This window comes from Dicentrarchus labrax, unplaced genomic scaffold, assembly GCF_905237075.1.
Source record: "Dicentrarchus labrax unplaced genomic scaffold, dlabrax2021, whole genome shotgun sequence".
NCBI classification, from domain to species: Eukaryota; Metazoa; Chordata; class Actinopteri; family Moronidae; genus Dicentrarchus; species Dicentrarchus labrax.
The window spans coordinates 21,640,449-21,653,574 of NW_026136707.1; the positions used below are offsets into that span (position 1 = coordinate 21,640,449).

General features: G+C 41.9%; 1 protein-coding gene across 2 annotated transcripts; it reads left to right on the forward strand.

The window, feature by feature from the left end:
* The first annotated feature begins 220 nt into the window (after positions 1-220).
* On the forward strand, positions 221-12,599 carry sybu (syntabulin (syntaxin-interacting)). 2 transcript variants are annotated; one of them, XM_051406696.1, is made up of 8 exons: positions 221-385; positions 4,958-5,004; positions 5,248-5,434; positions 6,816-7,016; positions 8,355-8,454; positions 8,591-8,743; positions 10,163-10,318; positions 10,721-12,599. In XM_051406696.1, exons 2-8 carry the CDS (start codon positions 4,981-4,983, stop codon positions 11,907-11,909), a joined length of 2,010 nt encoding a protein of 669 aa, XP_051262656.1. In that variant the 5' UTR covers positions 221-385; positions 4,958-4,980; the 3' UTR covers positions 11,910-12,599. The 2 variants fall into 2 exon arrangements, with proteins under 2 accessions (XP_051262656.1, XP_051262657.1); XM_051406697.1 differs by having other exon boundaries at positions 6,870-7,016.
* Positions 12,600-13,126: the final 527 nt, after the last annotated feature.

Here is a 13,126-nt window from a genome sequence, read left to right on the forward strand (position 1 = left end):
AATAATATTATATTTAAATGTAATATTTATTTCATTTATCAATATTTATCCTACATGTAAACCTGTCCATATAACCTAGCGTACATATTATACCACCCTGCCTGCAGCCTATGGCTCTATATGTTGAAGGGGTTAAGTAACGCCTCACGCATTATGTAACACACTTGGGGATGGGAGTCATATTGTGCGTGCGCTGTCAGTGGTCTCGCTTCTTGTCCAATCATGTGTGTCCTCAGTCTGCACACAGCTCTCCTCCACCCGACATCCTCAGCATCAGCAGAGCGGAGGCTGGCACCAGCGGAGCACCAGCAGCAGCGGAACGACCCTTTGTGCTTCACCGACCGACGCGCATCCTTCTGAGAGGAAACCACCATCGGACATCCAGGCAAGCCTTTCATTTGTTTCCCCTTTCCTAAAAATTCCATTCAAGACAATCCGTTATGACCAATTAAGCCAAAACGCGGAGTGAAACTATATTGACAGGATGGGAGCAGGTGGTGCTGAGGAAGAGGAGGTGTTTACAAGTTCAGGAATTTGTCAAATCATCCAAATGTCGCTGCGAAATCTTTAATGTTTTGGGTGGTGCTGTGTGAAATGTGGACACATGAGGTCTGAAGTTGAAGGGATTTTTACATCACCATTGGTTGCATCCTTATGTCGTACTTAGTGTGTCTTTATTCTAGAGGCTGAGAAAAACATCCCCAGCAGCTGTGGGGGCGCCACATGGAACAAAACAAACCCCCAAAACATGATCAAATATGTAACAAGCGATTTGAAGGCAGTGTGGGAGAAGATGCTGTCATTGTCAGGGAACAGGAACATTTCATGAGTCTTTAGAAACAATGAAAATGGCTTTAAAGTGAGATGTGGAAAACAAAGGGAGGCGTGAAAACGTGTAAACACATGGGAGGGCTTTCCAGTGTTGCCTGGTTAGAGCAGTGGTTCTATTTAAAGGTTGATATTCTTAAAAATGGTGACATTCAGTTTATTATAAGAGTGTATTTTTAAATTGTTTTAACACTATAAAGATCCAATGTGGAACCATGTGGTTCTGCAATACAGAGAATGGTTCTGTTAGAGCTTATCATAGATGTTATAGTCATAGAAGTGTTTTCCTCTGTGATACCAGTTACTAATAAACAACTTCTGTGTTGTCAGACAAACATTTTTTGAATGTTGGTATTGGTTTCAGTTTTTACTTTATGCTTCCTGGAAGCAGGATTACTGAAAGTAAAAGTGATTTCTCAGTAATGACATCATGCAGGGATGATGCAGTCTGTTTAATGGTCGATGAGCTTAGAACAAGTGTGAATGACGTGCTACTCAGAAGAGAACTATTTTCAGAGTACAAATATTTCATATTTTGTATTTAGTTATATAGTATAAATATTTCCTTCTTGGCATAATGTTTACAAATGTATAAGGCATCTGGACATAAATGCTCAATTAAGCTCACATCTTACAAAGCTGTAACAGTCTGTCACTTCATCAGTGTGTATCAAATGTCGTCATCACTGAAATAACATCTCATTAACAATCACAGCAACAGAACAAATGGACTGAGTGCATCACATGGTTCATCATATCAAATTGGAATATACAGCTTCACATTAGTCCATGTGCACAATCAACATTAGAGAGCATGTCGAACGGGATGGATTAAGGGAATTTATTATTGACGCCCACTCCATGCTGTTTTAGACCATCTGGATAAGGGAAATAGCTTCAGGGGAAGCTTAAAGACTTGTTTACCAGTCATGTTCACATTATCTCATCATCCCACTGACAGCTTTCACCGAAGCCCAATCCTTCCCCAGGACATCCACTTCCTAAACTATTATTTGAAGTTTTCAGAGTGAATTGCTGCGTTTACACAGCTTGGTTGACCAACAGACGATCATGCTTAGGGGGCTGAAAATCCTGTGTTTGCATCTTAGATAATGCTCAGCCTGTGGCTCAGTGGGTAGCCAATCAACATTGTCTGGAGTCAAGCAGAGGATGCGGGCGGAGAACCGAATGCATAATCCTACTTTACAGGAGTCAGGACAGGACAGGAACAAGTGCAAACACAATGGAAACAGGCAAAATGTCCCCAAGATCAAAATGAAAAACCTAAATGACAGCAAGTATAGGTAGCACAGCATGCATGGACTGTATCCAAACACCTCACTGGGTTTCAGGTTACAAGCCACTGAGTGATCATTAACAAAAGAAGAAGTGTTGTACTGGAATAAATAACATGAGATGATTCTAAAAGACTGTTTGAATTGGTTTGGCTGACGCTAGGTGATCTCTGACTCTTTATTTTTGATGTTGTGATGTTACCACCCTGCTGCTTTTCCTTTATTTGGCTGCTTGTAGTTGCATGAATTTAGAAAAGTCTCTTCCTGAATTAAACATCTTCGCACTGTTTATTAGATTATTTCTTCCTCTATTCATTTGCCACAGTTCACATTTGTTTTACTATTGTGCATAATAATTTTGGATTATTTGTAACATCCATAATCTTGGTTTTATGGATTACACCCTTGTTGTCTTCACCATTAGTTTGTTGTCTTCACTTTAGATTATTATTGCACTCCTCGTAGGAAAATCTGTTTAAAAAAAGTCAAACATTTGTTATAAACTCCAATATATACCACAATCATATGCAACAAACAGCGGAAACGTGACTCAGTAAGTATGAACAGGCGCTCACACACACTGGCTCGAGGACACAGTGTTCATTCAGTCTGAGAAAAACACTGTGCGGCTGAATGGCAAACACCCCCTCACCACCTCGACATGCACTCTCAGATATTTTCTCAGTGAAGGACGGCGTCTCAGGATGAGCAACAGAAGCCCACACTGTGCAGATTTACACATAATTGGTCCCATCTAGCTGGAGCCGCTTGTGCAGCATTTTCCCTCTGTTGCTAAGACTGTTGCTAGGGCACGGCTCCGGTTGCTCTGCCCTGCTCGGTGCCTATCATCACCTGCGTGTGCCGTGCCAGTGTGCCAGGCAGGCTGTGCATACAGTATGATAACAGTGTGGATGTCTGAAAATGAAAGTGAAACTACTGGCAAGGTGAAGGCCACCCAGAATCTATTTTTGAGTCTAATAAAAGGAGGTGGAGCTTGATTCCCACAACTCTCTGCTCTATTTTTACAATCCTCTTTGGGCCTTGATGGTGTGAAGAAAGAGGATTTTGCACGAGTCTGGGCCGTTCGTACAGGGAACGTGACTTATATTAGGTCATCCAGCAGTGATATCATTCTGTTATTGATAGAGGATTGTTTGGGGAGGCCAGATGATCAACGGAAGACTGACGTATACCAGCCAAAATATAAAAAAAAAAGGTACCATCTGGATGAAGAGAGGGAAGACAGGTTTGGATTCACTGATGTGACAGCAGCACACAGGCCTTGGGGTCAATTACATCATTCCCAGTGCAAAGAGGGAAAAAACATGTAAGCACTTACATAACTGACCCCCTTTGGCAAATCAACAGGCGAGCGGAAGAGAAGTGATTGTATGAAGTTTATTCGAGCATGAGAGAAAGTCTGCATTATTTAGCTTTAAAGCATCAATAAAATATGTTTTCTCTTTGTTTAAATGTGCATGTACAAAATGAAAAAGGTCAGTGTTTGAGTTATTTTTTCTACGCTGGTCTCTATTTTTTCAAATGTCGTCCCATCATCTATTATAGCTCAGTGATAGAAGCACTTTCTGGCAGGCAGCCTCACAGTCTTGGCACAGAAGGCTGATAAGGAGAGTTAGTGAATTGTGTTTAGCAGAGTGATGTACTGAAGTTGGACACCTTTGATCTATTACTGGGCTTCATCTGATCACCTTAATCTGGGATGACTTTGACGAAGAACTTGAGTATGAAAAGAGTAATACCAGAATAATATCTTCTTTCTAGCTGTATCTCTGAACTCTACCCTTTTGAAACCAAAAAAGTTTTCTTTTGTCTTGTTTCTTTCACTGTTTTTAATGGCATGGCTCTATCCGATGGATTGCCATGCCATTTTGTACAGACTTTCATGGTCCCCAGAGGATGAATCCTAAATACTTGGGTGATCCTCTGACTTTCCCTCTATAGTCCCACCATGAGGCTTCAGATTGAAATATCTCAAGAACATTTGGATGGATTGTCATAGAATTTGTTACAGATATTCAGTGTTCCCTGAGGATAAATCATTGACAGTATATAAGTATAAATGTATATAATGATCTATTCTAATAACATGTAATCATGTGACCTTTAGCTCCAACAGTTAAAGTTTTCACTTATTTAGTGATGTATCTCAACTTGAAAGATCGCCATGAAAGTTTGTACAGTCATGATCACCTGACTTTTCCTCTAATGCCACCATGAGGTTGACATTTTAATTAACAACTATTGGCTCTAGCACCATCTTCAGGTCAAAATTTGTTCATCCAATACTTTTCTAATACTAAATACCTTCAAAGCTAATGACGTTCTGACCAGCCTCAGCTGTACTTGATGATTCGCAAATGTAAACATGGTAACATGCTAAACCAAGAAATACCTCAACATTATCACTGCTGACATTAGCATTTAGCTCAAAGACTGTTATCTTCATAATTTTTACATCTTTTTACATCTTGTTTTTGCTCTTTAGTTCATTTCCCTCCATTCGATTGCAAAAGGACTTTACAAATTCAGATTTAAAAACGTACTTTTATTTTTAGGGGGTGACGTGTAGAGTTTGTTTCACAAGGTCATAAATTCAGTGTGTGACGGTCATGGCTGGCTCTGGGCTTGTTGTGCCATCTGTACCAGGCAGTATGTGTGTGTATGTGTGTGGTGGTGGGTGGGATTTAGTGGTGTAACAGAGTTCAGACAGAGGGCCCTTGTTTGTTGAGCGCCACGTCAAAACGCTGCCACATACACAGTCCACAGAAAAAATGACTCACCTGATCTTTCTCCTCTTTTTTTTCACTCATCAGGGGAAAACGCAACGTGAAGCACAATGGGACCATTCCAAGAATATGAGGTGAGTCTTCATTGCTACTGGTCACTGGTGATAGGGTTAGAGTCTTTTTTTGGAAGAAGTGTAAAGAAAAAGATGGTAAACTGTGACCTCATAGTTATCATAACAAGGCAAACAACAAACAATATGAACAAACTTCAATCTTTTATGAATTTTAAAAAATATTGTCATTTTGAAAAAGGAGGTACACTGAGCTAAGGTTGCTACATCCCTGCCTGCAGCCCTGATACATGTTCCTTTGTACAGGAAAAGAAGTCACCGGAGAAAGGAAGCCCCCGCAGCCGCATCCCACGTTTGGTCCTCCACCCCTTCCGACCAAAGGAAAAAGGCTCGCCCCTGTCTGATTCACCTTTTTCAGAGGAGGAGGGGAAGGAGTGTGACATGAGCTCAGACCACTCCAAAAGGACCATAAGCACCAACAGCTTCTGCTCTGGTAAGAAGTTCAAATCCCTTCTGAGGACAGATGAGTTTAGAAGGTTACTTTGAACACCATTTACAGGCTGTCAGGCGCAAGATAGTGTTGCAGTGCTCTTGGTTGGTAGCATAAAAATAAAATCCTCATTTGTAATGAAATCTGTGGTGGCAGAGGTGTTTACTTAAGTAAAAGTATCTATACTACAGTGTGAAAATGCGAGACTACACGTAAAAGTTATTTATTAAAACGTGTTTAAGTAAAAGTACAGAAGTTTTATCAGAAAAAATGTATTAAAGTATCAGAAGTACAAGTACTCATTATGCAGAACAGCACTTTTTAGAGTAATATAACATTTTATCACCAATGCATTAAAGTTCCAGTGTGTAACATTTAGGATGATCTATTGGCAGAAATGGAATATAATATTCATAGGTATGTTTTCAGTAGTGTATAATCAAATCAGGTTTTTGTTACCTTAGAATGAGTCCTTTTTATCTAAAGGAGCAGTAGGTCGCCTTCCATGGAGTCCACCATGTTGAGCCACCATGTTTCTACAGTAGCACAGAATGGACAAACCAAACACTGGCTGTAGATAAGTCCTTTGGCAAATTCTGCGAGTTTCACAGCCGATATAGTGTCTCCTACACACTTCACAGCCCGTTCTCATTCCCAGGTCATCAATTACAGACGCAAGTGGCGTTCAATTAGTTGCAATCTCACAATTAACTTCACCATAATATGCCACTAAACCACACACTGGCTCTTTAGCATTTTAATATAAATTGCTTTAAAATTAAGAAAAATGTTTATTCTAGAAAATTTTAAAAATCTCTCTAAAATTGCAGGTTCTTTTACTTGTTTTAAGAAAATAAGACTTTTAGGACTCATTACCTTACACAAATTACCTGGTAAATGAAGATTTTGAGTGTTGTGCACTGTTAAGCAGAATGTTGATCTGTAAAGTAAGTGACCCAAGCAATCAGATAAATGTAGTAGAGTGAAATTAAGTGTAAATATTAGTATAAAGTAGCAGAAAATGGAAATACTCAAGTAAAGTAAAAACACCACAAAACTGTACTGTACCGTGCTTGTGTAAATGTACTTTGTTGTATTCCTCCACTGCATGAAATATTTTCTGTACACCTTCCTTAACAGAGCAAATGAAAAACAAAAACTACACACTAAAGAATGTGTGCGTGCATGTGTGTGTATAGTAAGTGTGCATGTGTGCACTGTGTAAACTACTTTAAGAAAGTGACAAGCCATTGTGAAAGCTGTCGTGCTATCTGTCAGATAACACCCAGGCTGAACCTTGAGCTCTGATTGCCTGCTTGTGTTCGCTGCCTGCCCCACGCTGCCTGTTCTTGGCTATTACTGTCTGTGTGCCTGTTTACAATAGATGACACCGGCTGCCCCACTAGTCAGTCTGTGTCCCCCTCCAAAACCCCGTCAGGCTCAGAGCAGAGTGCCCACGGCTCGCCGATACTCCCCGAGCGCAAGGCCAAAGTGAAGAGGGTGAGGGTGATGGCCGAGTGGAGTGGTGAACCACGGAGCGCCCCAAGACACAAGAGGGAGCTGAGGTCGGCCATGAAAGCCAGAGGTAAAGAGGAATACAGAGATGCAGATAAAAAGATGTAAAATATTGTTTTTCTTTTTTCAGAAAAAGCAGAATGAGGATCAACAACATTTAAAATCTTCACCTTAGGCCTGCACTATTATGATCTGATCCTATACTGTATGAAAATAATCAGATTCCTGTGTGTTGATTTTAGATTTAATTTTTTTTTATATGCACAGGCTTACCATACAGAACACTGCATATATATATATATACACTTCTGCATGCCAGTGGTTCCCCAAAGACCAAAGTACAATAACTGTGTATTTGTCACATGTCAGCAGCCAGCAGATTTCCTGGTATGTTGACTGGAACAAACAGTGGCTGGGAAGCAGCTGCCTGCCTGAAAGCAGAATAAATTGTCGTCTGTGCATCTGTGCTTTCTTGACGTATATTGTAGAAACATTGCACTCCAGCCTTTATTCCAAAATTGAATTTCCCCTCTTTTAATCAGGGGGAGAAGAGAAAAAAAACTGCTTGATAATGAGTCAAAATGTGGAAGAAAGCTGATTGGTTGAGGAAGAGGTTCGGGAGCTTAGCCAATTAGGCTGATTAGCAGGAGGTAACTACACTGATTGGATGTGTACAGACCCTCAGTTGACTCACAAAGTGGTGGAGGATCACTTAGTTTTGAACAATTTTATTTGTCACAGTCATCACTGGACACATTATGGTTTTATTTGATGGCAAAAGATGCTACTCAGGTATGGCTTTAAACTTCATCTTTAGTCATTTCAACTCAATATTTAGTGACCAGTTTTTCTCTAAACAGATGTTCTAGGCCTTGGCCTTCTATATACAGTGCTTGTCTTGCAACATTTGAGCAGAACAGATTGTGTTACACATAATGACTGGATGTTATTGGTTAATTCTGGAGGGTTAATGGAATTTGTAATCACATGAAGGGGTTTATCTGTATGCCTTGCTCTTCAAACTCACTAACAAAGGGTATAAATTATGGGGAGTAGCCCATCTAAAAGCTGTTGTATGATAATATCTGTTTCAGGCTGTGCTATCTGGTTGGCCCTTCCTTAATGGACGTCCTGCTTACAGAAACTGTAACATGATAGTCCTGCTTTATTCAGCACTTGATCGTAACTGGTCTTTTGGTGCTTATTGAAGGAGAGGCTAGTATAACCAGACAGACATAGTGTGTGTTTCTGTGATAACACAAAAAGTCTCCACTTGGTCATACCTGACCAAAACTCCTGACTGTTTTATTTCTTATGAAATCAACTTTTCATTGAAAGAATATTGTGTTGTACCACCTTTCAGCGGTAATACAGTCGACTGCTAATGCTGTGATGCTTCTCCCTGCAGGTAGTGAGGCAGACTTCAGCTCCTCCAGCAGCACAGGCAGCCTGAAGACCAAGGGGAGCCTCACGTTCAGTTCAGCTGGAAAGAAGGCACCTTCACGCAGGTATGAGGCTCATATATCAAGTGTGGTCTCACTACTAGACTAAGACGTGTTCATGTATAAAAGTTCCCATTTGTCCTACTTTTTTTGGAATTAACAAATCAGCTAGCTTTATTTTCTAATGCTGTCTTTTATCAAGTCGCGGCGCCCATATCAGACCGCTCCCAGTGTTCAAACCAGCCGGGAGCCCTACGGCCAACCGCGATGCAGAGCTCTACGCTCCCTACAGGACTCCTCCCAGAGCTGCTTCTTCGACCAACAGCAGCAGCTGCAACTCCAGCCCCACCTCCAGGTACCAAACATGACTTTCATAACATGCATGATTAATAACCCCAGAGCAAAGATTGTGGTTAAAGTTGAGGGAGAAAAAGTTGGTAATCAGTTGTGAGCTCGTGGTAAAGTCTTACCTTTCCACATTTCTCCACTTGGATTTCATTATAAATCCAACTAGCCTATCCCTGCTTGTGGGAGAAACAAGCAGATTTTGGACTCATGAGAGATTTGGATTGTAGCTCAGGCAATGTGCAGCATAGCAATGAGCGAGTGGGTGGGTGGATTAAGCTCAGACTGTTTTATCGTTTCCTCTCTTGCACCCGTCTGGGATTATATCGGTCATGATTTGGCTGTGGTTGGGATTAATGAAGATTTAATATAGCAAATGTCTGAATATGGTACCCAGACATTGACCCTATTGAATGCAGCCTAAATTGGATTAGAGTGAACACACCTTGGTTTGGACGTGAGAACAGGGTCATAAATATTTTATAAGGGCAGAATTGATATGTGAACTGAATAGCCTGAAGCTCAAATGTGTTTGGGACCACCATGAATTTCTGACATGGTGCTCCAGGCTCCGTGTTACTTGGAAGGCTTACTTCTTAGGCTTTATATTTGTTGGCAGCTCAGCCCTGCATAAGGTTTAACCTAAAAATCCTCTCTCAGCAGTGTAAATGACAAACATTCAACACACAGCCTTTTGAGTTTTTATGCAGTAGCAGAATTTGCTCTCTTTATCTCATGTTTACAGCTTCCATAAATGCATTATAACCCTCCACTCTTGTCCCCTTTAAGACATTTCTTCTGCCTGGCTAAGTGTCATGTGACATCTTTTCCTCTCATGCTACCTTCTGCTGGGCTGTTTCTATTTCTGGCTGGATGCAGAGCGCTCGCATCAAAGCCTCAAGTATCCCAGGTTGCTAGGATATTGTGCTAGTGCAAGAGAGGGGCTTACATGCTGCTTTGCATATTGTCCAAATCCACCCACTCATCCTCTACAGAAAAAAAGATGAATCCTTTTTATCAGTTGCTCTTTGAGCATGATAAAACTCTGATCATAGAAACATTTGAATGCTAATGCAATTAGCTTCTAGATTAAGGTTTTTTTTTTTTTCCAAGTAAGGTGATTTTCTTTACTTGCCGACACTGCTTGTATTTAGATAAACCAGCATTTTAGGTTGTTTTTTCCCCCCCTTTAGTCTACATGCCACTAATCCTGTGTCAGACTAATTCCAGGCTTCAGAGAGCATCTGCCCTGACAGCAGTCTCTCAGACAAATTATGGTCTGCAGGCAGCGATTTTACTTTAAAGCGTCAAATTGGTTTGTTTTCCGCTGTTGCTTCAAAATGTCTAGTTAGGAGCTGACTGATAATTGGTTCTAAAGGGAGGGCTAAACTTGGCCTTTAACCAACAAACTCGTCTCTCTTGCCAACAGAAGAGCGAGCCTGGGCCGCTACCACTCCTGTGGAGACAACCATGGCATCAGACCCCCGAACCCCGAGCAGTATCTCACCCCTCTACAGCAGAAGGAAGTGGCCATCAGACACCTGAAGGCCAAACTGATGGAGTCTGAGAACAGAGTCCATGACAGGTTAGTAAAGATTTAGCAGCACAGTAGCTCCTGTGACTGACTCTTTTTATGGTTTGATGATGGAGGTCCTATGAGAAGGCAAAGTGAAACTATGGTTGTGACGTAATGCCTACTGCAACTCTGCTCAACCGTTAAAATCTGAGTGTGAACCCACTGGAGAATGACTATTACATAATATTATCTTAGAAACTGCTTGCCTAGCTCTGTTCAGTTAACAATCTTCCTAATGTGCTTTTCATTATTATGCTAAGCCAATTGGCAGCTGGCTATAGCTTCATGTTTAGCATGCAAATATGAGAGTGGTAACTATCTTCTCATCCAACTCTCAGCAAGACGAGCACATTTTTCAAAATGTAAAACCATTCCTTAAGTAACTCTGAACTTCTCTTCCCTATTTATTAGAGAGACAGAGATTGAGGAGCTTAAGGGCCAGCTAGGCAGAATGCGGGAAGACTGGATTGAAGAGGAGTGTCACCGGGTGGAGGCTCAGCTGTCCCTCAAAGAGGCTCGCAAAGAGATAAAGCAGCTGCGTCAGGTGGTGGAAACAATGAAGAGCAGCCTGATGGAGAAGGATAAAGGAATACAGAAGTACTTTATCGACATCAACATCCAAAACAGGAAGTTGGAGTCCCTGCTGCAAAGCATGGAGCTTGCCCAGAGTGGCGCCAACCTCCAAGACGAAAACACCTTGGACTTCATCTGTGACAGCCCCGATAGCGGTGGGAAGAAGCTGGTGGGGGAGGAAGAGGGTGGCATGGAGCTGGGAGAACAAGGGGCGGAGGCGATGGCGGACAGCGGGCTACTAGTAAACGATGAGATGGCCAACAGAGCGGACATTTTGGAGCAGGTCTTAATGTCCACTGCGGTGGATTTCAGTCAGGACTCCAGCGGTAAGCTGCCAGAGTCTGGGTTGGGTGTGTCTGCGCTGTCAGAAGAGGGACAGTTTATTGATGAATCTACTGAACCCCCACCAGTTCTACCAAACACAATTTCCACCACCGTCACCATCTCAAGCACACCTCCGCAGCTGAACTCAGAAGATAAAGGAATCCAGACCGACATAATGCCCATGTCTCCAGACCTGCAGGCTCTGCTCCTCCAGCTGCTGAAGATCCATGGGGCAACAGCAGCGGACACAGTTCTGTCGGCCTCGAGCAGTCTTCTGGGCCTCTCCAACCTGCCCACCTCCACTTCCACCACTCCAAATCTCCACGACTCGACACTCCCCCCACAAAGCATGCCCAGTCCTGCTCCGTCAGAGAGCCCAGACACTTCCACCGATTCCGGCACGTGCTCCTCGGAACGCGCAGAGAGCCGTCGGTTCATGGAGGAGCTGGACTTTGGTGTTGGCGAGGAGGCACCTTGTCTGTCACCGGGACTGGATGTGGTCGGCAAGCGTTACTGGAGCAACAGCTTCCTGGTGGATCTAGTCGCAGTGGCAGCCCCTGTGTTACCCACTGTAGCATGGCTGTACTCGCGACATGGCGTGGACGGAAGCGCTCCAGTGTACAACATTGCTGCTCTTATCAGAGGCTGTTGCATCATGGGATTGCACTCTCTTCGTCACGTCGCCCACAGCCCAGATGCATAAAGGCTTCCACCCCGCATGCACACGCCTAACCTTGAACTAAAAGCACTTAAGCATCTTTTCAAGAGTATTTGTGAGACTTGTTTTTGTTAAACACTTGATATCAATGCAGTTATTTTGGTTCCAACACTGTTACTTCGCACTGTGCAGTTACCATGAGTTGAAGCAAAACGGTGACATGAAAGGGATTATGAAAGGGGTTATTTATATATTTATTTATCATTTACATGTGTAAGCTGATCATCTGGGTAGATGGTTATGTGTTATCATTGTCCGGTGGTGTCCCTAGTTGTCCTTGTGTTTGGAAAAAAAACAGTTCATGTTGGAATGAGACTTTTTTTTTTTTTTTTTAATTTTTTGAGGTGGTGTAAGATTGAATGTTAGTTTCTGTTTGATGGGTTCTGAAATGTTCAACTGTTTGTTTTATTTTGTTATTGTTCAAAAAGAAACCTTAAACCTTCAGCCAAAGCTTTAATGTGAGCTCACTGTTACTGTTTTTTTTGTGAAAAAGTATATATATTTTTTTTGTCCTCTGGGAGTAGAGCTTTATTCGGTACAGCCTGTGTATTGTTCATAGAAATAAGTTGACGCTTCAAAGCAATTGACACTTGTTATGTGCCTGAGCTATGTGCAATACTGGTGGTTTACATCCAATGTCCTTGTATCTTTATTATTAAAGCATGATAAATCCTGGCCATGTGTTGTAATGTTTTTCATAGGACAGGTTTGTTGCGGGGAGGAAATGACTGACCACGGACAACTGTTACCATTTGGTTATGTAAGATTTCTGTTAAATATACTCGCGAAGACTGGGAGAGCCCAGGTTTCTACACTTGCGCAAGATGTTCATATAAATTAATAAAAGGGAAAATATGGAGTCTGAACTCAAGTGCAACCAAGCTGTGTTCTCATGACGGCTCATCTTACGTAAAAGCTTTCCCGGGCTGTATTTTCAGACATCCCTTGGGTTGTGTGTCTGACAATGTGAAGTGCATTAGATCCACTTTACTGGGATCTCTCGCTAGCTGTAAAATGCTGCCTGTGCCCTTATAGCAATAAAAACTGGGTCAGTGCCAGCGCAGATGCAAAAAGTACCAATGCTTTCTCTGCTCATTACGCAACATTTACCCATATTCAATGAAAATGAAAGAAAAGCTGATAAAGTCTGAATGACACATGATTACTCCATTTTCCACACTGCCATATGGTGATGTATCTTA

Coding starts and splice junctions, on each gene's coding strand:
- sybu (XM_051406696.1), top strand. CDS start 4,981: ATGGGACCATTCCAAGAATATGAG. Junction 5,005..5,247: donor GACCATTCCAAGAATATGAG/GTGAGTCTTCAT, acceptor TCCTTTGTACAG/GAAAAGAAGTCACCGGAGAA. Junction 7,017..8,354: donor GTCGGCCATGAAAGCCAGAG/GTAAAGAGGAAT, acceptor TTCTCCCTGCAG/GTAGTGAGGCAGACTTCAGC.